General features: G+C 34.4%; 1 protein-coding gene across 1 annotated transcript in view; it reads right to left on the bottom strand.

The window, feature by feature from the left end:
- LOC143385800 (phosphatidylinositol-3,5-bisphosphate 3-phosphatase MTMR3-like) overlaps positions 1-25,317 on the bottom strand; it is a 165,019-nt gene that overhangs the window by 28,395 nt on the left and 111,307 nt on the right. The window contains 4 exon segments of the mRNA XM_076841330.1: positions 654-736; positions 4,902-4,958; positions 7,842-7,958; positions 8,356-8,445. Of these exon segments, the coding sequence (XP_076697445.1) occupies positions 654-736; positions 4,902-4,958; positions 7,842-7,958; positions 8,356-8,445 (347 nt within the window).

Genomic DNA, 25,317 nt, shown 5'->3' with positions numbered 1-25,317 from the left:
GGATAACAGTATTACCAATGTAAAACTGTGATGTTGAGAATGATACCTTGGTTATGGAAGAAAACATCTCTATTCTTAAGAAAGCACTCTAAAGTATTTTGGGATTAAGAATCATGTTTATGTCACTTACTCTCAATTTGTTCAGGAAACTCTCCTCCCCTCCCACACCCCCCACCCACCAAAACACACACACATCATAACACTCAGAAGGGTTCTGGGGATGATAAAGCAAATTGGGGTAAAGTGTTAACTACAGGTGACTCTGTTGTTCACCTGTTGTACTATTCACCTTTTATGCTATTTTTATTTTTGCACTTTAAAAAACTTGAATTTATTTCCAAATGAAAAATAAAGCATTTGTCAACATAAGCAAAATATTCAAAAAAATATTGTAAGAAAATATTCCTACCAGTGCTTACTTTCAAGAAGATATTTTGCTACGTTTACCAAACCATATATTCATTTTTTAAGGTGTAGATGGACACAATATCTTTATTTTGTTTGTTTGTTTGCTTGTTTGTTTTTATGTTGTGCTGGGGAATGAACCCAGTGCCTCACCCATAATAGGCAAGCACTCTACCACTGAGCCACAACCCTGGCCTCTTCATTCTTTAAAAAACATTTTCCACACAAAACAAGCTGCACAAACGTACCTTATAACTTTGCAGTCTTTGCAAGTCAAATGAAGCTGAAATATATCTTGGCATTTAATGTTTTCTATAAGCTGTAATGGAACCTGTAATTTAAAAAGATGAAGTCCCTTAGTCAAAAAGGTTCTGCAATGTACCCAGCAAGACTGATTAGAAAGATCTCCAGGGGGAAGAAGCAAAAAAAAACACCTGTAAATTTAGCAGAATTATTAGTACCCAAGTGATCAACTACAAAGTGAATTAGGGCTTTCCTTATTCTACATTAATAGCCTCAAGCCATGTCATGGCAAGGGGAGGAACAAAGGGGAGGAACCACCTCTGGAAAAAGAGTGTAATTATGTCACTTGAATATCAAACTCACAAGCTCATCTCTCAAAGTACTACTTTTACAGTTTTTTTGCTGCCTATGATTTGCAATGACACAGAAACTGAAGGGTACTGGAGTAATAGTCCAGTCTTGCTTATAATAAAGAATCACAGAACACAGTGCAAGTGAGACTCTATTGGAATATTGACAAATGGAGTGGGCTTATGGCTTAGTGGCAGAAAGGAAGCTTGTGAAAAAGCTGGAAGTCTGAACTGCCTGTAGGTTGCAAAGAAGAGACGACAGGACAGTAGCTCCTGGTCCAGCTCTCAGCTCAGCAGGATAGACCCACAGGAATCAGAAGGAAGGGAGAAGGTCACACAGTGGTCAAGACAGTAGGTACAACTTGCTTCAAAAGACCAGTTGAAGAACCCTGTTTGCCAAGCAGGGCTTGAGAGATCTGAGCAGGCTGTAATGGCTCTCCCCCTGGAAGATCTGATCAACAGAGTGTATGTGAACACAGGATTGTACGAATAATGAATAGGATCAGAGACAGGAGGAAAAGCATCTGAACGGGGTGCAAATATTAAGCGTGCCATGAGGATCCTTCTCCCTCTGTCCCCGAAATCATCCTGACTCAATAACTGGCTTCAAAGAGCAGTTTCCAAGCCTTCAAAACAGAGGCTGGTAAATTAATAAGTGGATATTTTTATCCCTTGGAAAAATAGTGGATCACTTGTCTTTTACACTATATCAAGCCCAGCCAAAATTTGGCTCTAGGAGTTGCAAGCAGCCTCCCAACAATTTTTGGTTAGCTTGAGAAGGATACAGCCTCCCCCACAGCAGAGACAAGAGTTCTGCCTGCACAGGGTGGCCCTCATGTCAGCTGAATCAGTTTCAGAAACAGGCTTTCTGCAAACCTGCCTCACCATTCAGCTGCCATAGTCAGCATAGAACTCTGAGAACAAGGATGCAGAGATCAAAAAGAAGCCCAGTGCTGGAAATCTGAAACAAAGAAACAGAAACTGGGCCAGGGATTAAAAAAGAGAAGAAAGCAAAATAATATTGCTCAGATGAATGGTTGTGAGTTTTTACCTCAGGGCTAAAGCCTCTTGCTTCTAAATCTATAATCTATAAAAATTTCCTTACAGTTGTAGTAAGACTGGGAATAAGGACAAAGACTAAGAAATCTTGTCTGTGTTCTGAGAAAAAAAGAAACTTTTGGCTCTCAGTTTTTGTTTAAGACCTTAACCCTAAGGTGTTGTGAGAAACTGCAGCCCATGTGGCTAAAAATTCTTTCAAGACCTGTACATCTAAGAAGGAAAGAAAAAAAAATGTCAGTAGAGATAAATTATAAAGAAGGAACATGGAGATTAAGAAGATACAGATTAGAAGATGACACTGATTTGTTCTCAGGCCAGCCCTTTTGGTGCCCTGTAATAGACTCTCATCACTTTATTTATTTATTTATTAAATGTACTCCAACTATACATTTAGATACTGATGGCTTAAAAAGCGTACATCTGACACTCAAAACCAATTTGTTCCAAGCACAGGTGCAGTAACCACCTAGGATTCTCATTCTACCTTGCCCACTCACCCCCACCCCCACCCCCACAAAAAGTGTCTAGCTGACAGGCAAATGAGAAGCCTGAATTCTAGGCTTGTTTTTCTAAAATTTTACCAATTAAAAATTTGCCTGCTTCCTGGCTTCCTTGAATGAACCTCCAGACCTTTTATATGCCACCAGCCTCTGCTTTATAAATTTCAGATGGTCACAATTTACTAGGTCTCATGTACAAGACCTGGGGTGAAGTGATAGTTTTAAAAATCCACACGGAGAGGCTGCTGTCCCAGTAGTCACCTGCATCCCAGGTCCTCTTCAATTGCTTTTTCTTATTGCTCAAAAAGGTAAAAAACACTTATTCTATTAGCTGTTGGGAGAATGTTATCAGCCTGTGCTACATTATTACAAACAATAGACAAGTTTTACATTTCTACTATTGGACCAGAGCCCAAGGGCCTGAGTCCAAACTCCCAGAATAAGAATTAAAACCCCCCAGAGCATGCAAAATATCTGCTACCTAAAGTGCATTCAATAAAATTTGTATGAATCTTAACATTGCAGTTTTAAAAAATAGTAATAAAAATGTTGTTTCTATGTTTCAAATCAGATTAGAGATACTAGACAAGACACCAAAAACAACAATGTGTTCTCAAATCAGATATACAGAAAAGCGTATTTTAATACTCATGCAAACTATCACATGCAGGGGAGTTTAATATGTAACAACAACAAGGACATTTAAAGGAGAAACACCTAATTTTGTATCAATAAATGCTTCCTTTTTTCACTTCTCCATTTGTCCTCTCTGATTTGTCCTCTCTTCCTTCTAAAAAGGCAGAATTTGCCACCTTTTCCTCTCTGACATTCAACTATACTGTTTTTCTACTTTAAGACCTACCACATGGCTCTAGTTTTCTTAACATTTCTCACCTATGGAAAGGATCTCTTACCATTTCTATGACTAAACATATGAACTACTCAACTTCATAAACAAAGAATCAAATATTCAAGCCCAGTCTATTTCCTAGCCCAGGTTGGTTGAAACACACCATAAGCAAGAAGCAAAGTCTGGGTTAGAATCCACGCTGCCTTTTAACCCAGGTTCCTTCGACCACATATGTTGTGAATTTCTTTATTCCCCTAAGACTGACTGCCCTTCTGTTTAATACGAGATTTCCTTCACTTTACTTCCCAAAACAAAAATTTGGTTTCTACACAAGGGATTATCAGGAGAAAAACAGAATTTAAAATAAAGATTCCTCAGAGGCAATTTTATCTGCAAAGGAAATAGAATATCACTTTCAAACCTTCTCCAAACCAATGATTCAATGTTTCAAACAACTCATTTTCTTTTTGCTTCCTTCTCTTCCATCTTCTACTTGTCAGGTAATTCTATCTTTTTATAGTGTATTTGGTCTAACAAATTCCACCAAACTCATGCTCAAACAATGCATAAAACACTTGGTACTGTTAATCAAATCTTCAAAAGGCCAAAAGTTACACTTTACAGGCACCAAAACCCAAGAGCATCAATCCACAAAAGCAAAAAAGAAGCAATTTAAAAATTTAATAGACATGCATAGGTATTAAAGACCCATAGTACTGTCATATTCATGAGAGGTCTGACATCATCATACTCTAACTCTTGAATTCATTCTGTGTGTGTGTGTGTGTGTGTGTGTGTGTGTGTGTGTATACATGTGTATTATTTTCAAGCACCAGGATTTAGAAGTGGAATAATTTCTACCTTTTTAAAAACAAGCACTCTTTTCATAATCTGAATGAGAAGTATTAATTTGTACATATGAAGTAAAACTGACAGTAACACAGTAAAAATAATAATTTTAATGATAAAATATAAAATAAAATGAAATATCTAGGCACCCAATCTAATCAGAGGAGGAAAAATACATATACGCAAGCTATCTCCTTCCAGCCCTGATTTCAGATGCCTCAACTATTATATTAATGCTAAGCCAAAATATACTCAAGTATTAACAATAACCTCCTCCTGACAATATGGGGAATGAAGGTGACTGTTGAAGGAAAATGCAAAGTGCAAAGAAAAGGTGTTCTAAACTACTATACTTCCACACGTTTTTCCTAAAAGGCATTGACAGATTGGCTTGAAAAACAGAAGTTTAATATCCTCTTAAATACAAATATTGATTTTACAAATTATTTCTGGCTAAAACTCAGATTATATTTCCATCACTTATGTATAAACTGTGAGCCTTCATCTTCACCCCACAATCTGTTCTCATCAAAGCATACCACTAGAACAGGAAAGCAAATCATGCAGAGAAGACATATTTTACTGATTTGCAAAGTGTACATCTGACCCTCAAAACCAATTTGTTCCAAGCACAGGTACAGTAACACCTAGGATTCTCATGCTACTTATTGGGATTTCAGAAGCAGCAGATTGAGAAGCAGTCTATTGAATTATACAACAAAAAAGTTTTTTAAACTTTCATAAATTCCTCTTGAACATTTCTTTGTTTATATATTATCTAAGTTTCAAAGAAATATGCCTGTATATATGTAAAAATATAGTTTTGGAAAAAAACTAAGAATGTAAGCAATTCATACCTTAAATGTTACAAATGAACTCTATTACAGAGATTGTTTACCCTAAGAATTGGAACCTTGATATTTAGTGAATATGTGTAGATTAAAGTAATGATGTTCATGGTATCTAAATCTACTGACACATTTTACTCAATGTGCTGTGAAATTAAAAGAGAATACATGATATCAGGTAGCTTTTTAAAACTTGATGGCAAGTCATTTTCTAAAATGCTAAATGATGTAAAGTGGGGCATGCTACAACACAGAAAGGCACATTTAGATACTGATGGCTTAAAGATTTTTACATCCAAATCAAACACATTTAACAGGGGTTCCTTGATCTCCTATATTTTACTAAAGTATTTATTTGCTGAGGAAAGGACAAAGGGAGGGAGGTGAGAAACAACACTATCAATAACCCTCTGATCTCCACCCACGTCTGATACGGGAGAAGTCATTATTTCCTGGAATAACTTGAGGTTCCAAAAATCTAATGCTATGATGAGATTAACATATTAGTATGGAGAAAGGCTGATCTATCTAAATAGGAAGTGTTTATAGACACTACAATGTCAAAATATTTTTGCACAACCATTTTTTTGTGTGCAAAGTCATTATTTTGGTCTTTTAAATGGCATGTAGGCTCTAAGCTTAGAATTATAATGCTAGAGAAAACATGTATATGAGGAACTGGGTCCAAAAGTAAGAGCAGTGGTAAGTTTCCTTAAGCATAATACTTCATCTGTAAAAGGGACCCACAATTCCAGTAAACAACCTACACATAGAGCTACTATTTGAGACAAAAACCACACATACACACAAAATATACAGGTCTATTCCCATAGAAATAAATTGTTTTAAAATAAACTATAAATTCAAAAAGGAGAAAAAATTGTTCAATATCTATTTCAAATTCATAGTAATTTCAATTAACTTAATATCTATTAGATAGCAAAGCATCAGGAAACAAGCTGGATCCTGGAGATACAAAGATGAAAACCAAAAAATTACGATATGCCTAGTAAATATTGTAAAGATATGTTCAAGATAAAGAAGAGGCCACATGACTATAATTAACTGTCAGGAAAGGAATGAGGACTGAGCAAGGCTTTTTAGAGGAAGTTATCCCCTGAAGTGGGTTTTGAGAGATGAAGAGACATTTGCTGAGCAGGAAAGAAGGGAGAGATAGGAAGTAAAACTGAAGTAAAGAGAAGTATGAGGTATGACTGACCAGTCCAGGGAGGCTGGTTTTACTAGTACAAAAGGTGAGAAGAGGAGAGAAGAACGTAGAAAAGCTACCAGAGACTCAAAGATCACTGTCTTACATCATGCAAAATAATTTGATTTTCATCTTAGAAATAGAAAAGAAACACTGAAGGGTTTTAAGATAGTGAATGGCAAGACTCTCCAACCAACCATTCCCAAAATAGATCTAAAACCAGTTAAAACCCAAAATGCTGATAATACAGTATGGCATGGGAAAATGCAATGACATGAAACTCTATCATTTTCACATGCAATTTACTTTTACTGAAATAACTTCATTGATTCCATCCATTTAAAACACTGAAAGAACACAAAATTAAATTGTGTAGTTCTATTAATTATTACTCCCATAGTAGATGATGGGATATTTTTGATGGCTGAGATTTTAGAATTTCCACCTTTTCTTTTCCATCATACACTCAAATCCAAATGGACCCTCCTGATCATAATGCTATATGGTATGGAAGATAAGTATTGCCTCATTCCTTGATGAATTTGGCACATACTTTTAACTGATGGACAGAAAATTGATGTAACAGGTAAGATTGTAGCCCAAATCTAGAATCCAGAGGAATTCAGGTCAAAAGGGCTCCTAAACATAAATGCTTAACTACAAAAAGAGATTAGATTAGATTAAATTAGATAACACATACTAAGAAAATGGCAGCCACTGACTCATGGTAAATCAAAGAGAATTTGGGTAACTTTTGGATTGGTGAGTAAAATGAATAAAAGTGACAGATCTAAAAGAATCACAAAATGAAAATCAAGACACAATCTGAATGGGATATAATACTGACCTCTTATTAGATGTTACAACATATTTCTCTGGGCTAGCACTGACATGCAGAAAACCACAATACTAGCAAATGAAGAATGCATTTGTTTTGTGCAAGTACAACTTTTGTGCCTCTGTGGGTTTCATTTAAATCTACTAATGACAGCAGTACACAGAAAGATCCAGTTCACTGAAAAGACCCTCATAATTGAAAAAGGGTAAGTATACCCTTGAGAATTCCTTTTCTTCGGTAATATATGATCCATTATGCAAATAAACATTGCACTTAACATCTATACTTATATCCACTTAGGAGCCATTACAGTAACTTCATCCAATAATGAGTCTGCAGTGAGCTCACAGCACATATCATCTGACATTAAGTCCCAGGAAGTCGTTGGTAACTACTAACAATTGAGGAATAAAAGCTTATTCAGACTCTGTATTTTTATAAAGCTTAACATAAGGCATTACTTAGTGCAAATTATTCAGTTTTAACTAAACTTTGAACACCTCAGCTGACAACTAAATACATCATTTTAAATAAGGCATACGAATTTCTGACTAACTATATGTCCTTCAAGTGCAAAACAGAGAAAAGCAGAGCACACATCCAAATCCTGTATGTCTCTGAGTACACTACAAAGTATTTTTAACTTAAACTTTCTATGTCTACCTTAGAGATAGTTGTTAGTAATCACTTACATTAACAAGAGACTCCTTGAACTTGATGTGAAGTCTATAATTTGAAAGGGAAATGATGCCATCCTCAGCACGACCCACATACTCTGTGCTCTCTCCATGAAGTTCAAGGAAAGGAACCTTCAAAATGAAGAAACTCTTCAGAGTTCTGAAGCAATTAAGGCCAAGTCTTTAAACAAAGGTCAGGTGAATAGATAGTGCATCTAATGTAGCCTCTTTACATGGACAGTCATCAAAGTTTAAAGTACAGTACATAAGTAAAGAGGATGATATTATACCCACCTAATTCAAATATAATTATTCAAATCCTGGACTCCTAAAGGAATGATAGAGAACATCATCTCAAATAATGAATTCTAAAAACGTAAGTCTTACTAGAATGGTTTCCAGCTTGCATTTCTATAGGTATGGCTTAAAAAGTATATGTTTATAAGTCCATCCCTTTAATCCATTAGCTCTGCTACATCATTACTATGATGCTAAATATATATTACAATGCAAAGTGGCCTATGATTACCTGAAGATTCTCATCCTCCCGAATCAGCTGCTTCCTGGGAAAGATCTGATTGGCCTGGATGCACTTAAGACTGTGCCAAGTCTCTTCATCCTGCAAAAAACAAAAATTTTAAAATAAATAACTTCAAAAACTTCTAGTTATCTATTCTATATTTAGTTTTTCTGCCATGTCTTCTCACATAATCACAGTAAGAGCCCAATGACCAAGGCAAATAGGCAGAAAAATGCCAGAAAAAAATATTAATTCTCCAAACTGTTCCATCAACATATTAACTGCTACTATGGTTTGGATAAGTGTCCTCCAAAGGTCCATATGTTAAAGGGCTGACCACCAGTCTGTGGTGCTACTGGGAGGTGGTGGTACCTTTGAAAGATAGGGCTTAGTGAGAGGAAGTTGTGACACAGTGGGATCTGCCATTGAAGGAGATATTGGGACTCCAGCCTTTGTGTCACCTTTGATTTTTATGTGAAATTTTCATCAATCTAATCTTGAAAGAATATTTAAGAAAAAGTAAGAAATAAATTTCCCAAATTTGAAACATGTATGAATACCAGACCTAATTTACTCTGCCCTATATTCCCAAATAAATTTATTTCTGTTAAGGAAATTTCAGAATAGAACAAAAATTTCTCATCTAAATTGCACTACAATTTAATTCACATTTTAAAAAGTAATGTTACAGGAAGACCCAAAAGAAATGTAATCTGTTAGAAAGTCTGACTCAAAATGATAGTGAAATCTGTTTACACAGATTTTTGAGGAGAGAGGGGAGCAGTGTTGGGAGTTGAACCCAGGACTTCATACATACATACATACATTTTTTTTAACACAACCATTTTTAAAACAGCAAAAACCACATCATGTTCAACTTATAACCACTACTTATTGAACATTTAGCACATGCTACTTATTACAATATTATAAATATAAACAATACTTAGGATTAGAGTTGCTGTTAAATAAAACCATAAGATTACATTACTTTTATCAGTGTGGTTCTTCAAGTGCAGTCTGCAGATTCTATGAGGTTAAAACCACCTTCACAATAATATTAAGGCATTATCTGCCTTTTTCCTACTGTGTTGACAGTTGTTCTAATACTGTAAAAAGAATAAGAAGTGTAAACTGAGCACCTTAGCACAATCAAGGCAGACATACCAATTTAACTAAAATGACCTTGGAAAAGGCAGGAGAAAATTATATGAAATATTATGGTTGCTTCAAGGAAAAATATCTATGTGGCTTTCAATTAACAATGAACTAGCCATTTTTTATGCAAAATTTTTAATTGAAAGAATAACTGATGCACAAATTGTGGAAATTCAGACTTGGCCATATGGCAGATCTTTTTCCCAAATGACAATATATTTTTTATGCAAAAATTGCAATACTGGAAAACCTGTCATCTGCCACCATGAATTTGATAGCTTTCCAATACTCAAAAATTTTGTGATAAAATCAGTGTGATATATCAGATATGATGTTTTAAAAATTCACTATATGTCAACAGTTGAAAGACCTGCATTGCATAATGAACCTATTATTTTCCTAATGACCAATGTATGATATTTTAAATCATGCATGGATAAAAGTGCAAGATAAGGGCTGGGGTTCAGGGGTAAAGTGCTTGCCTAGCACACACAATGCCCTGGTTTTGATCCCCAGAACCACACACCTGCCAAAAAATTACAAGACAGATCAAAATGGTTAAAATAGAACAAAGAGGTTTATTTATAGTTTTAGATTCACACTGCAACTAAATTAAGAAACTACCACTTGTCAAGTTTTGATGTAGTATTAAAAGAAAATAAACGTGATTATCTAAAACACTTTTAAAATATTCTTTGCTTTTCTAACTACCTATTTATGTATGGCTGAATTTTCTTCACATTTGAAATAAAACATATTTTAATAGATTGAATGTGAGAGTAGATATGATAATGTGTCATCTATTAAACCAAGCATTAAAGAGATCAGAAAATTTACACAATTTTTGGATAAGAAGTTATTTTTAATTAAAAATACTTATATTGCCATGTAATTTCTTATTTTAAATGAATTTATAAGCATTTGAGAGATTTCTCAGCTTTAATTTCTATTACAGTAAACACAGAAAACATAACCCACATAAACAAGCCCTCTTGGGAGTCCTTAATAATTTATCAATGTAAAAAGAGATGCTGAGACCAAAGGGTTTCAGAACTGGTATTCCAGACTGCACTCTAATACTAAGTAACAATTAAAGCTGTATAATTTGAAAAGCCAAACTTCTCCCAAAACTATTCTCCTATTGTTAATCCATGACAGAAAAAGCCACTCAGAATTTAACAATGACCTGAACCATCATTCTAGCAATCTTTGCTATAAAATGACTAAACCATTTTATTTTGAGACATGAGCTTTTTAAGGGCCTTTAAAAAAGATTGATATTTAAAATTTTTAAATAGCTTCATATTATAAAAATATAATTTTACAAATGGTTTATAAAATGCTTTGAAAAATTAGGAAACTTCCATTATTAAATATACTTTTATTATTATTATAAAAATTATTTCCCTAGGATTACAAGCATCCCAGGATAATTGTTAAGAAACTGTGGCTGATAATCAAATAATTTTAAAAGCAAAATTATGAAAGAAAAGAAAACAACTTTTGTTTCTTTATGTAGCCAAAATAAAAATGTTTAATTATGGCTGGGGTTGTAGCTCAATGGTAACGTGCTTTCCTAGTATATGTGAGGCACTGGGTTCCATTTCAGCATCACATATAAAAAATAAATAAATAAAGGTCCATCAATAACTAATAATTTTTTTTAAAAAAATACTTAATTAAGTGATGCACTTTAATAAGGCTGATATGATAGAGCTTAGTGGTCTCAGAAAGAGTAATTACCTAAAGTGTACTAAAGTCTGTAAATGGCTCCACTCCTATAAACACCAAAATAACTTGTTAGTTGAAAAATGTTGAATTATGTCCCATCTGATTCAAATGTATGTTATGTCAAGGTCATTGTACTGTCATGTGTAACTAATTAAAATAAATAAAAAAATACAAAAAAAGAAAAACATTGTGTTGATCTGTACTATATTATGCCTTTCCACTCATTTCGTTTGAAGTCAATTAATGAGTGAAAGAACAGGGGGAAGTGATTTTTTAAAAAAGAACCCACTTTTCTACCATAAGTACTGGCTTTAAAAAAAATCCTACTTTCATTATTAAAAGGTATCTCTTGACATAAAGAAGGCTTAATGTTTACACTTAAAGGGAATAAAAGGAAAAGAGAGAGAGAATCCTGAATCAAGAAAAAATATTCTCATGAACCAACAGGGAATAGGTAGGAAATGCTATAAAAGAGGGAGAGGGGACAGCTTTTAAAAAACTCTTACCTGAAAGTACACTTTAAACATACCTTCTCAGCATCACATTAACTAGCTTTTTAACTCACATAAATGTATAAGGCCTAAACTTTTACTGTCTTTAAGATCCTTTTACAGAGGCACTCATTATTTCTTTATGTGATTCCTTGACCCAGTTTTCCACTGACCCTCAAAACAGCTCAGAATTGAAATAATGTAGTAGGCTTTTTAAAAAGAGAAAGAAAAGGAAAAAGGAAAAAAAAGGGAAAGAGAAGCCATTTACCTATTCATTCTTGCTAGCACACTCACTTTGGTGCTAATCCAGACTAATGTTCCTAACCAAAGTAGCTACTGAACACTGAAAGAAAATTGTTTTCAACATATGAGAACTGACAATTAAGCCACCAAGACAATAACATGAAGTACTTATTTTCAGTTAAATCAAATAAATGCTCTTTTTAAAAAATACTGCCTCAGCTCATATTACCTATAAGGCTTCAGAAAAATGTCCCCCTGGGTTGGGGTTGTAGCTCAGTGGTAGAGTACTTGCCTGGCAAGTGTGAGGCACTGAGTACAATTCTCAGCACCACATATAAATAAATGAATAAAATAAAGCTCCATCAACCTCTAAAAAATATTTTAAAAAAGAAAGAAAAATGTCTCCATTTACACAGAACTGCTTTTAACCTCAAAGATTTAATTAACATTAGGACCAACTAACTGCCTAATTTTATTATAGTCTCTGTGATTTTACAAGTATAAAAGGAAACCCTACTTGACACAGTTAATAGGGAGGAAAACTGGAAAAAGGAAGGACTGGAAAGTAGTGGTGTGATAAAAAGCTGGGAACAGATTTTGCTTAGGCTATATGCACTTATTCATTCGTATTAAAAAATGCATTCCACATTATTGATTTCCTGGTATTACTCAGAAATGCCAGGTGATTAGAATCTGGTATCTCTTTGGCTCCACCTAGCTCTGTAAAGTTAGCAGGGTCACTTGAAAAATCCTGAAAAGGGATAAGTCAACCACAGTTTCAGGCTGGTTTCTGCTATTGGCTAAATTATGCAGGTAAGAAAGTTAAGTATATACTTCAGAGGAGAAGTCAATATTAAATATAAATATTTAAAGCACATAAGAGAAGACTGCTGACCAATTAAGTCCTATGAACTAAATCTATATATATATATATATATATATATATATATATATATATAGTGTTCATGTTCAAAAAATGTAAAAGTAATCACCGGTCTTCTTACTGTCAGTATTGTCCATACACTATTCTTGGGGCTAGTATTTATAGTCATTGAAAATATATTTCCCTTGTTACAATCCTTGAAATTTGGTCAAATCAATTCAAAGGGCTTGGAAGCACAGAGTAGGAATCAGATAAAACAAGTAGCCATAAACTGATAGTTACTGCAACTGATATATATGAGAGTTCACTACAAATTCTTTCCTCATATAGTCTATGCTTAAGATTTTTCCATACTGAAAATAAAAACATCTTTTCATAATGCCTGGTCTCTCAAAGATACTTAAATATCATTTTAGATCTTTCAAGATTACAAGAGGTAGGAGAGGATGTTACCTTCAGATTACTACAGAAATATATATCAAAAACAAAGTTCAATGCTCCTTTCTTACACAAAACTAAGGATTAAGGACATATAATCTGAATGTTAAAATAATATGGTATATTAAATATATACCATATGAGTGGATCAAAGGCTCAATGATTTGCAAGATATTATGTAGCTAGTAAAATGATCTTTAGGAATCCAATAAATCAACATGGGAAAACGTTTAATGCATTGAATGAAATGAGCAAAAGACTTCATTATGTTATTGTAACTATATATGTAGATATATGAATGACAAAGACTACTTAGAAAAACACAACCATAAGTTCTTGTGGTAGAATTACAAATGAGAATTTAAAAAAATGGGTTATAATGTTTTATGTGGGGGGCAAGATGCACCACAGTCAAGCTGTTCCCCAACTATCACACAGAGGTGTCTCCAGAACATTTCTACATCACAGAGGCAGGAAGTACACAAGGAAGATAGTTGGGCACCAAAGAGATCCCAGCAGCACCAAGAAGAGGAGCATGCTATTTTTTTCTAGCTATGTGGTATAAGATGAAGGACAATGTCTCCATATAGAACAGATCTGCTTTCATAAGCCCATAATTTGATAAACATTAGCCTTGGCATAGCATACCATATAAATACAAGGCAAGCACTTTTTCAATTCATTAAAAACTGAGACCCAGCACCACAAAAAAAAAACTGAGACAGGTAGTAAAATAAAATGTAGTCTAGAGAATTAACAGTAATTTTAACATTAATGTTAATGTTTGGGTACAAGAAATTAGAAAGTTGTAATGCCCACAAACTAAGAAAAAATAGTCTACCTTTAAGAAGAGAACAGTTACCTTTCTCCTCTTTTTCATATTACATTTCTGCATAACTACCTTTTTTGTTTTGTTTTACTATGATTTTAATTTTAAAAGCATTTTCCATACACGTCCCTCATGAAGCTTGAAATTAACATGGTCTTTTCAATTCCTTTTTTGTGCACCAGCATGAAACAGTTTGGATCTAGGAAACACTATAAAGTAGAAACAGGACAATATTACAGAGAATAATTTTTCTCTTAAGATCTGAAGTACTGTTTATATGTCCTCAAGATTAATAAAAATGTAGTTGGCTTGTTGCTCCATCTTCTCTGCCTTCCCTGGACCCTAAATGGTCCAGAATTCACTGAACTGTCCATGATATGTTCTTTTCAGTCAAAGATTCAAGCAGGGGAATGCAGATCTGCTGCCCTATTACCAAACCAAAATACTGCTTTGAAGAGACATAGATAGGTTGGGGATGTAACCCAGCGGTTGAGCACTTGCCTAGCATGTGCTAAGCCCCAGGTCCAATATCTAGTACTGAAGGGCAAGAAAGGAGGGTGAGGGGAAAGAGAGCAAGACTCATAGGAAATATAGGGAATTGCTTTGTGAGGTAATGCATATTAACTAGCTCAATGTAGCCATTCCACAATATATACACACTTCAAAGAACATTGCACACAATATACACAATTTTTTCAATTAAAAAAAGTAAAGACTATTCAGATGAAAAAATCATTGTCACTATATCCTTCTTCCTAGAAATTTCTTTTTCTCTCTTTTCTTTTTTCTTCTTTTGGTACTGAGGATTGAGCCCAGAGCCTTGGGATACTAGTGAGCTATACTCCAGGCCAGTTTCCTAGAAAAGAAATGAAAAATCTAGAGTCCAGGAACCATATGTTATTCTTTGGTTGCATTCACTAGCTGATTTAAAATGAGACTTAGTGTCCAGGTCACAGAATTCAAGTTAAGAGAAATGAAACTGCTCCATACACTGGAGTACCCTATCATTACTAATAATAAAAGAAGATAGATTCTAGGGGAAAGAAAATGATTTCTAACAAAAACAGAAATGGGTAAGTATGGATTAGTGTTCGGCTGAATTGTCAGAATTGAGTTCAACTCCAATTTTCTTATTTCCTTATACTTACCATGACAGGAGGCCCAGATTAGGAGGAGAGATCCCCGTCCCTTCTTCAATGTCTGGCAAAGCTCTTCTTTCTCTTATGTTGAGATCTTTTATTTAAGAGAAAGAGAGAGAAAGAGAAAAAGAGCAAAATTGGCAATAATTTTCCCCTGATTGGTATATCCTAATTAAAGGGACTGCACATGTACAAACTAAAAAACTGAACAGAATCACTCAAGAAACAATTGAATGTCATCCGGTCAGTTCTCACTAGTCAATTCCAAACTTGATAATGCCTTTGCAAAAATCTTTCTGGACTTAACCTAGTTCTGAAAAAAAAAGTAGCAAATGCTAACATTCTAACACTGATTGTTGTTAAAAAAAGACTAAACCTTGGATGAAAGTAATAATTAAAATCAACCTGCAAATGAGAAAGCAATATTCTAATAATTTTCAGAATGTTTGTATGGATCTTCTGTCTATGGGAAACAAACATATTTAGCAAGCAAAATATGAACAACCTGTTTGTTATTCCAATATTCTATACTCAACTGTGCTAATACTTCCTATCTATCTATCTATCTATCTATCTATCTATCTATCTATTATTGGAGGTACCGGGAATTGAGCCCAGACTGTTCTCTCACCAAGCTATACCGTCACCCCTTTTTATTTTGACATGGGGCCTTGCCAAGTTGCCCAAGCTGGCCTCAAATTTGTAATCCTGGCTTTTGGGGAGGCTGAAGTGTGAGGATCTCCCATGTACTACAGTGCCCAGCTCATTTTTACCTGTTTTGTTAAGAACAAAAAAGAGAAAGGGGAAGAATACCCTACTAGAAATGCAAAGATAGGCTATTAAAGTAGTATCTTTAGTAAGTTGCTCTTTTCTTTGAATAGATTAGTCCAATGTAATTCTGATTTGCTAAAGTTCATAAAACAGAGGCTATCCTGGTTAATATTCAATATAAACCATATAAGACAGTGTAAATGATAAAACAGAGGACAGTGTAAATGACAGAACAGGGGACATCAAAGAAGTAGCAGGGTCCATATCATACAACGGTTTTGGGGTATTGTGAGCAAGAAGAGCATCAAAAGACTTACTTTCAAGGATTTTTCTGGCTAATGAATATAGATAGGGAATAGTTTAGACTATTGGGAATGAGAAAAAACCAGGAAGAAACAGTTGGAAGGTAATTGCAATGATCCAGCCAAGAGACAAGGTGATAGTAATGGAAATGGTGGGATGTTGTTAGATTCTGGATATACTTCGCAAGTATCATCTTCAGGATTTGAGCTCATGAATTAAATGTAAAAGAAAAGGAAGTCAATTTTTTTTGCCCCAGCAACTGAAAACAAGGATTTACTGATGGGAAACATCCATGCAAAGACGGGAGTGAAGAAACAAAGGAGAATCATAAGTTCTATTTCAGACGTATTAAATTTGAGATGCCCATCAAATATCCAATTGAAAATGCCAAGTAAAGTGCTAGATAAACCAGACTAGAGATCTAGAAGATGGAAGTCAGAAATATTAATATAAATGTGGGAGACATTAGTGTGTGAACAGCATTTAAGCTGTATAAGTATAAAGAGAGGCCATGAAGATCAAAGAAAGGAGCTTGATATAATCCATTGTTTAGAGAAAAGACCACAGGGTTCAGTAATAAGCCAAGTCACAGTCATCATTCTTGACATTCCTTCAAACCCACACCAAATCTTTGTGATTTGATAATTACCCAAATTGGCATAAAATTATTTCCTTTGTTCACTCCAATAAATATACTCAATATCTACTATATTCCAGGCATTGCTAGGCTTTAGAAAGACAACTGTGCATAAAAAGTCAAGAAACAGTCTTCCTCAAGAGAAACAGGATCTAATGTTAAGATAATAATAATAATAATAATAATAATAATAATAATAATAATATTAAGCTGATAAACGCTACAAAGAAAACAGAGTTAGGGGTAAGAAATAACAGAATATGGTACTTGAAATTGGTAGTAAAGATGTTGTAAGAGGGAAACTGTTAGAATTAAAAAGGAGAGAGGTATTATGCACAGTGGTCTACACCTATAAATTCAGCAACTCAGGAGGTTGAGGTGGGAGGACTGCAAGTTTGAAATCAACCTCAGCAACTTAGTGAGCCATAAAAAAAAAATGAGCCAGATGTGGTTGTGCATGCCTGTAATCCCAGCACTTGGGAGGTTAAGGCAAGAGGATCGCAAATTCGAAGCCAGCAAAAAAGCCAGGCACTAAGTAATTCAGTGAGACCCTGTCTCTAAATAAAATACAAAATAGGGCTGGGGATGTGGCTCTGTGGTCAAGTGCCCCTGAATTCAATCCCTGGTACCCCCACAAAAATAATTATGAAATTCTTTCATTTGCATTAATATGGATCAAACACAGGACATTACTTTAAGTGAAATAATTCTGACACAAAAAAAGACAAATAATGCATATTCTCACCTACACGTAGACTCTAACAAGTTGATCTCCAAGAAACTGACAATAGAATAATGGCTAACAGAGCCTAAAAGACTGGTGAGGGAGAGAGGAGAGAGGATGGTTAACAGGTATACAGAAGTAAAACTAGATAGGAGGAGGAATAACTTCTAATGCTGTATAGCACCATATGGTAATTGTGGTCAACAACAGTTGATTATATCAAAATAAAGGATTTAGAACATACAAAGTTTTCCCCCACAAAGAAATGATTAATGTCTGAGGTGATAAATGTCAATAATAAGTCTAATCTGATCATTACATATTGCATACATGTACTGAAAAATCACACTGTACAGACTATACTCCATAAATATGTTCAATCACTATGTGTCAATTTAAAAAATACATATGTTAAGACTGTTATAAAGAAACATTTTAAAGAATTGAAGTTCTGGACATCACAAAACCAAATTTATTGTTTATACAATAAACACCAATGTGCACTCTGTGTCTTTGTGTGTGTGTGTGTGTGTGTGTGTGTGTGTCGGGGGGGTAATATAAATTGAACCCAGGTTAAGCAAGCACTCTATCATTAGGCTACATCCCTAGCGCCACCTACCCACCCACCCCCCTTTTAATTTTTATTTTGAGACATGGTCTTGCTATGTTGCCTAAGCTAACCTTGAACTTGCAATCCTCCTGCCTCTACTTCCCAAGTGACTGGGACTACAGGCTTGCACCACAACACCCAGCACATTTAGTGTCCTTTAAGGTTTATTTTTTCCCCAGAAAAAAATGCACATAAAACTCATACAGGCATCACAGAGTAAGATGACCAGCTGAATTGTACTCATCTAGTGACAATTCACTAAATTTAAAATTCCAATTACAAAGTAAATTGTTATAAGAATTGTAATGCATTCTTCTGTCATATATAAATAAAATAAATAAAAAAGTAAACTGCTGATCAGCAGTTACATCATATACACATATATTAACTTCACAGTTAAGGCTAAATTTTTAGTAAGCATGGAAATAATCACAATGAAGATCTGCCACTTAGCATTAAAAGACTAAATCAATTTATAAAGTCTTCATCCAGAAGTGATGCCTTTGATTTCTGTACCAAATAAAGACTTTGAAAACAGCATACTACACTGCAGGCAGTCAAAAATTACCCAAGAACCTAGGTCAGATAGTTTGATATGTATTGGTTCTTACACTAATTCAGTTATTGTTCCAATGACAGACAGGAAAATATAATAATTACAAAGTGTGTTAAATGTGATGAAGGAAACAATTAGGATGCTGAGACAGAAATGAATAAGAGGATGCAAGAGACTACATCAGAAAAGCTGGCTGGGATGGGGGTGTCAAACTTCTGGTATAGATAACAGCATAGTATTCCAGAAAGACTGACATATTTGAAGAACTAAAAGGAAGAAATCATTCTAGCTAAAATATATTGAATCAGAGTGAACGTAGCCCAATTTAAAGTTGAAATGTATAAGGAAAAGATCATGAAAAGATTATATTCCAAGCACAACAGGATACCATTTACAGGTTTTAAACAGAAGAGTGACATGAACATCATGCTGACTATTGTGTGGTGAATGGATTAAAAGACGGAAAGAATAAAGAAGACAATCAGGAACAATTACAGCAAGAAGATGGTGATTTGATTAAGAAGAGTGGAAGTAGAGACAGAAGAAAGACAAAATTCTGAAAGGTATTTCAGAAAAATACAAAGATAAAAACATGGATGTAGGGGTTAAGGGAGAGTGGAGAATTTACAATTCAGGAAAGAAAATAAGTAGATAAAATAAAATCAGAAAATTGGAAGTGCTGCTTTAAGAATTTGAGAAAAATTTAAAATTGCCATAGGAATTCCAAATTCACAAGTAAAAGCCAAGATCATGGGTAAGTCTGCAACCAATTTGAATTAAGAAGTTTTTAAAGGTTCCTTTTAAAACTACAAAGAACAGTCATGAACAATCCTTAGGAAATATTCAAGGGTCATTGAAACACCTCACTTGCATAACTTGGGCCGAATTGTGGTAGTTATACTTTCACCACAAAAGAAAGAAGTTGAATCATTACTGTTAGTCTGATAAACAATTAAGACATGTGAATTTGCCTAGGTCTGATAGTAATGGATGGTCCATGTAAGAAATTTTAAAAACAGCTATAAAAGGTAAACAAATACCCTCATATGATGCTGGTGGGAATATAAAATGGTGCAGCCTCTTTGGAAAATAGCCTCATATTTCCCTCAAACAATAAAATAGATTTATCAGTTGACCCACCAATAGCATTCCTAGTATTTTTCTGAGAAAACAAAAAAGTATGAACACATAAGAACTTATACATACATGTTCTCAGCAGCATTACCGAAATAACCAAAAGGTGGAAACTATTTGTTCAACTATATGAACATTTGGATTAACAAAATGGTATCCAAACAATGGATTATCGTTCAGTCTTAGAAAGGAATGAAATATTGATAAACTTTGAACACATGATAAAAGAAGCCAAACACAAAAGACTACAGACCATAGCAGGATTATGTTTACATGAAATGTCTAGAACAAGGAAATTCTATAGAGATAGAAAATTAATTAGTATTTGCTTAGGGCTGGGAAAGATGGAAGGCAAGAGACAGTGACAGCTAGGGGATATGAAGTTTCTTTTCTGAAGTGATGAAAATGTTCTAAAATAGGCAAGTGATGGCTACAGAATTTTGTGAATACACTAGAGTCACTGAATCATATACTCTACATGGAGAACTACACAGTATGTGAATCTTCCCCCCAATCCCACAAACCGTCTTGGGAATCAAACCCAGTGATTCTCTACCACTGAGCTACATTCTCAGCACTTTTCCATTTTTATTTTAAGACAAGGTTTCACTAAATTCCCAGACAGATCCCAAACTGGCAATCTTCCTGTCTCATCCTCCCAAGTAGCTGGGACTATAGAACCACACTCGCCAGAATTATATTTTAATAACTACTTCTTAAAAAAACAAGAAGTTTGGGGCCAGGTTTATGGTTCAGTGGTAGAGCACTCACCTCACATGTGCGAGACCCTGGGTTCAATCCTCAGCACCACATGAGAATAAATAAGTGAAATAAAGGTACTGTGTACAACTACAAGTAAAAAATAAATATTTAAAACAAAAACCAAGACTGGGGATGTGGCTCAAGTAGTGGCCCGCTCGCCTAGCAGGTGTGGGGCACTGGGTTCAATTCTCAGCGCCACATAAAAATAAAATAAAGATGTTGTGTCCACTTAAATTAAAAAATAAATATTAAAAAAAGAAGTTCCCTTCTCCTTGTTGCCCCTCAGTTCACCTACACCTGTTTATAACTAGTTTTAACTACTCAATACTTTCATCCAGATAATTCTGTATGCATATAAAAATACAATCTATTTCAAAAAGGGGGATGGAGGGAGTGTCATTCTGTTCTCTAATTTCTTCCATTAATATAACAAATCCTTCCTGCGTCAGTATGTATTTTTCGATGGCAGCTCAGTATTTCATCATATCCTAATATGAAATAGTATAATCACATAAACTGGTGAGATATTTAGGTTGTTTCCATCTTTTATTTTCAAATATTTATTTTTTATTTGTAGTTGGACACAATACCTTTATTTCACTTATTTATTTTTATGTGGTGCTAAGGATTGAACCCAGGGTCTCGCACATGCAAGGCGAGCGCTCTACCACTGAACCACAACCCCAGCCCCTCCCCATCTTTTCATTATCACCAAAAGAGACAAAACAACCATTCACAAATAAATTCCAATCAAGTCACTATTTCTGTAGCCTTGATTCTTAAAAAAATAAATTTACTAGATGAAAAAATCTAAGCTTTGTTTGGAGAAGGATGCACAAGAGTTATTATTGCCAAAGACTGCATATACTTACTCTTCATCCACATAGTCAACGACTTGGTAGAAGTTTTAAGTTTTCTGTAATTTTAAAAGTTAAGAATAAGCAAAAGCATCATCTGTATTCACCGTGAAGCATGTTCATATGTATACAGGAAAATGATAGAAAGATAGTTAACAATGGTTATCCCTTTAGGAAATAGTAAGAACAGAGACTTAGGTTTCATACTTTTATACATTTACATTTATCATTAGGAAAACAAAATTTTCCTCTAAAGTTTTTAAAAAAGAAACTAAAAATAACTATTTAATAAAAGGTTATCATTTAACTGATGACAGAGTGTGAAGATAATGACCTCAAGAAAAAACAATTAAGTATGTAAAGCAATGGCTCTGAGGGCAGGTAAGATACAAGTCCTGATTCTGCCATATACAGGTTGAGTATCCCTTACTCAAAATGTGTGGAACCACAAGTGTTTGAGATTTCAGAAATTTTCTGATTTTGGAGCATATCAAACTTCTAGATTAGGTCTGCTCAACCTGTTTTATCTCAATGACCTTGAAGGAAAGTCATGATAATTCTTTTACACATGAAGATACTGAAGTGTAAACAATAGAAATAAGAGCTACATAAAAGAGTTGTAAGGATCAAAGGATATGATATATATATGATATGCTCAATATTAGTGCCATTTAATTATATGTACATTTAAAATTAATACTGTTTACATGCAATCCTATATATAAAATAGTTCTATCTAAAGATTGTACTTCATTAAATAAAATCTTCCATTATGAAACAAATAACATGGACAGGACAATTCCCAAGTATCTTTCTCCACACCTATTTGTATATGTGTACACAGTTATTTTCTTTGAATGTTAAAGGGTTGCATATACTACCATGCTTATTTAATTTTTACTACTTTCAGTGAATATTTCTCAAAAGCAAAGAAAATCTTTTGTATAAACATAGCACTAGTTTTCAAATTCAGAAAATTTAACACTGAGATAACACTTTAATCCACCACCTCTATTCTACATTCTTTTTTTAATATTTTATTTTTGAATTGCAGTTGGACACAATACCTTTATTTTATTTTTACATGGTGCTGACGATCGAACCCAGGGCCTTGCACGTGCTAGGTGAGCGCTCGCCACTGAGCCACAATCCCAGCCCTCTATTTTACTTTCATCAATTTATCTAATTATATCTTTTATAGCAAATCTGCACATTCCTCCTGCCCCTGTAAAGGATCCATTCCAGAATCACATTGGATCCATTTGTCATATGTCTGGTCTCCTTTTATCTGAGGCACATATTAATTAATTTATTTATTTTGGAGGGAGTACCAGGGATTGAACTCAGGAACACACAACTGCTGAGCCACATTCCCAGCCCTATTTTGTATTATTTAGAGATAGGGTCTCTCTGAATTGCTTAGTGCCTTGCCATTTCCAAGGCTGGCTTTGAACTCAAAATTCTCCTGCCTCAGCCTCCCAAACTGCTGGGATTCTATAAATCCAAACAACATTTCTGAAATCACTCATAGCATGGGCGACCAAACCCAGCATTCATTGTTTTTTAAATCTTTAATGTTTTTCTGTAGATTGATTTTAAAGTTAAAAACAAATAAACATTTACATTATGACACTGTAAATATTAAACACTGAAAACCAACCAATATCTTAGAATTATACTTATTTTTCTAAAAAGAAACCCTTTCTCTATAAAGCAACTCCTTTAAACAAATGAAGGACAAGATTCCTATCCCGAGCATCAAGTTCAAATTTCTCTTTTCTTAATATATGTATGCAAATTTGACAGTGGTGACTCACAGGCTTCTTTTTGAGTTCCAGCAACAGTACCATTCCAGGATTCAATTAACAGAAATATTTATGAAACTGTTATTTCAAGCATTTTTTAAATATATATTTATTTTTTAGTTATAGATGGACACAATATCTTTATTTTATTTGTATGTGGTGCTGGGGATCAAACCCAGTGCCTCACGCATGGTAGGCAAGTGCTCTACCTCTGAGCCACAGCCCCAACCCCAATTTCAAGCATTTTTAAAGAAGAAATTACTCAATTCCTCACTTAAAAACAAAAATTCATACTTGCAAACGGTAACAATTCAACCAAATAAGATATTGAGAAACTTGGACTACAAAGACATTGATTATATACTATATAATCCTTGCAAAGAAAGAAACACAGTAAACTAAACCAAAGATTTTGATACCCAGTTTCTACTCAAACCAATCTATTCTCCTACCTCCTTACCAAAATCAAAACCCTAATCAAGAGGGATTTAGAGTGAGAAGGCACTGGTATCCAGGAATTGGGTGAGTAGTATATAAACTGATAATGCAAGCACAAAGTTAGTTCTTGCCTTTTGGCATTCATAGTTCTGAGGAGCTGACAGATGTAACTAATAAAGCGGAGTATGAGAAGAGATAAAGAAATATAATTCCATGGTAATGCAAAAGACAGAAAGATTCTGACCTGGGCATTCAAGGAGGGCTTTGTAGAAGACTTGAGCTTTTATTTATTGAACCAGCAAGATTTTTTTTTTGTACCAGGGATTGCACTCAGCAACATTCAACCACTGAGTCCCCATCCTCAGTCCTATTTTTTAAAGAGAGAGAGAGAGAGAGAGAGAGAGAGAGAGAGAGAGAGAGAGAATTTCTTAATATTTATTTTTCAGTTTAAGATGGACACAACATCTTTATTTTATTATAGTGCTGAGGATTGAACCCAGTGCCCAGCACATGCCAGACGAGCGCGTTACCGCTTGAGCCACATGCCCAGCCCCTATTTTGTATTTCACTGAGTTGCTTAGGGCCTCACTGTTGCTGGCTTTGAACTTGTGATCCTCCTGCCTCAGTCTCCCAAGCTGCTGGGATTAAAGACGTGTGACACGATGCCCAGCCAAACCAGCAAGATCTTGAACTATGAGACAAAGATTGAACAGAAATGGTACATACAGTAGAAAGAAAAACAAAAATGAACACTGAACAGTATTAAAAAGACAGGAAGTAGGCAAGTGTGTTTATAACAAGAGTCATTCTAGGTATACAGGGAACAGGTTATTAGCTATAGAAGATTTGTTCAAATCCATCTCTAAAGAGCCCTACATGCCATGCTAAGGAGTTGGATTTATGTTCTAGGGCAATGATAAGCCAAGACAATGGTTTGGATTTAATAACTTAAAAGCAAAGCACAACTTTTCAATGAAAGGGAATTTTAATTCCCTAAATTAAACAGATTTATAAGGCTATAATAAAGATACAGTAAGGGACAGATACCGCTGGATTAATATCCACACTGGAGAAAGATCTAGAAAAATCTTTAGAACTTGTTTTTCTAATTAAACTTCACACTTGTACTACTACCTCTAGTACTAAGAGGCATTAGTTATCATATAAATATATACCAATTTTAAGAAAATTCAAAGAATCAAGTTTTAAATTTTAAAACTCCAGATTGGTAAGGGCTGTTTATTTTAGAAGAAATACTGTGCTGCAACTCATTAACTCTCAATTTAAATACAAATATCCAGGCACAGAACATTACCACAATTACATTTGGAAAAAGTAACTCTCCCTGTATCCTAGGGAAGGAAAAATAAAATTAAAATTACACACACACACACACACACACACACACACACACACACACACCATATTTAAAGACATTAAAATGAACAGAAAACTTCATCTA

The sequence above is a fragment of the Callospermophilus lateralis genome, assembly GCF_048772815.1.
Source record: "Callospermophilus lateralis isolate mCalLat2 chromosome 8 unlocalized genomic scaffold, mCalLat2.hap1 SUPER_8_unloc_1, whole genome shotgun sequence".
Classification (NCBI taxonomy): domain Eukaryota; kingdom Metazoa; phylum Chordata; class Mammalia; order Rodentia; family Sciuridae; genus Callospermophilus; species Callospermophilus lateralis.
This window is presented reverse-complemented; position numbering and strand designations above follow the sequence as displayed.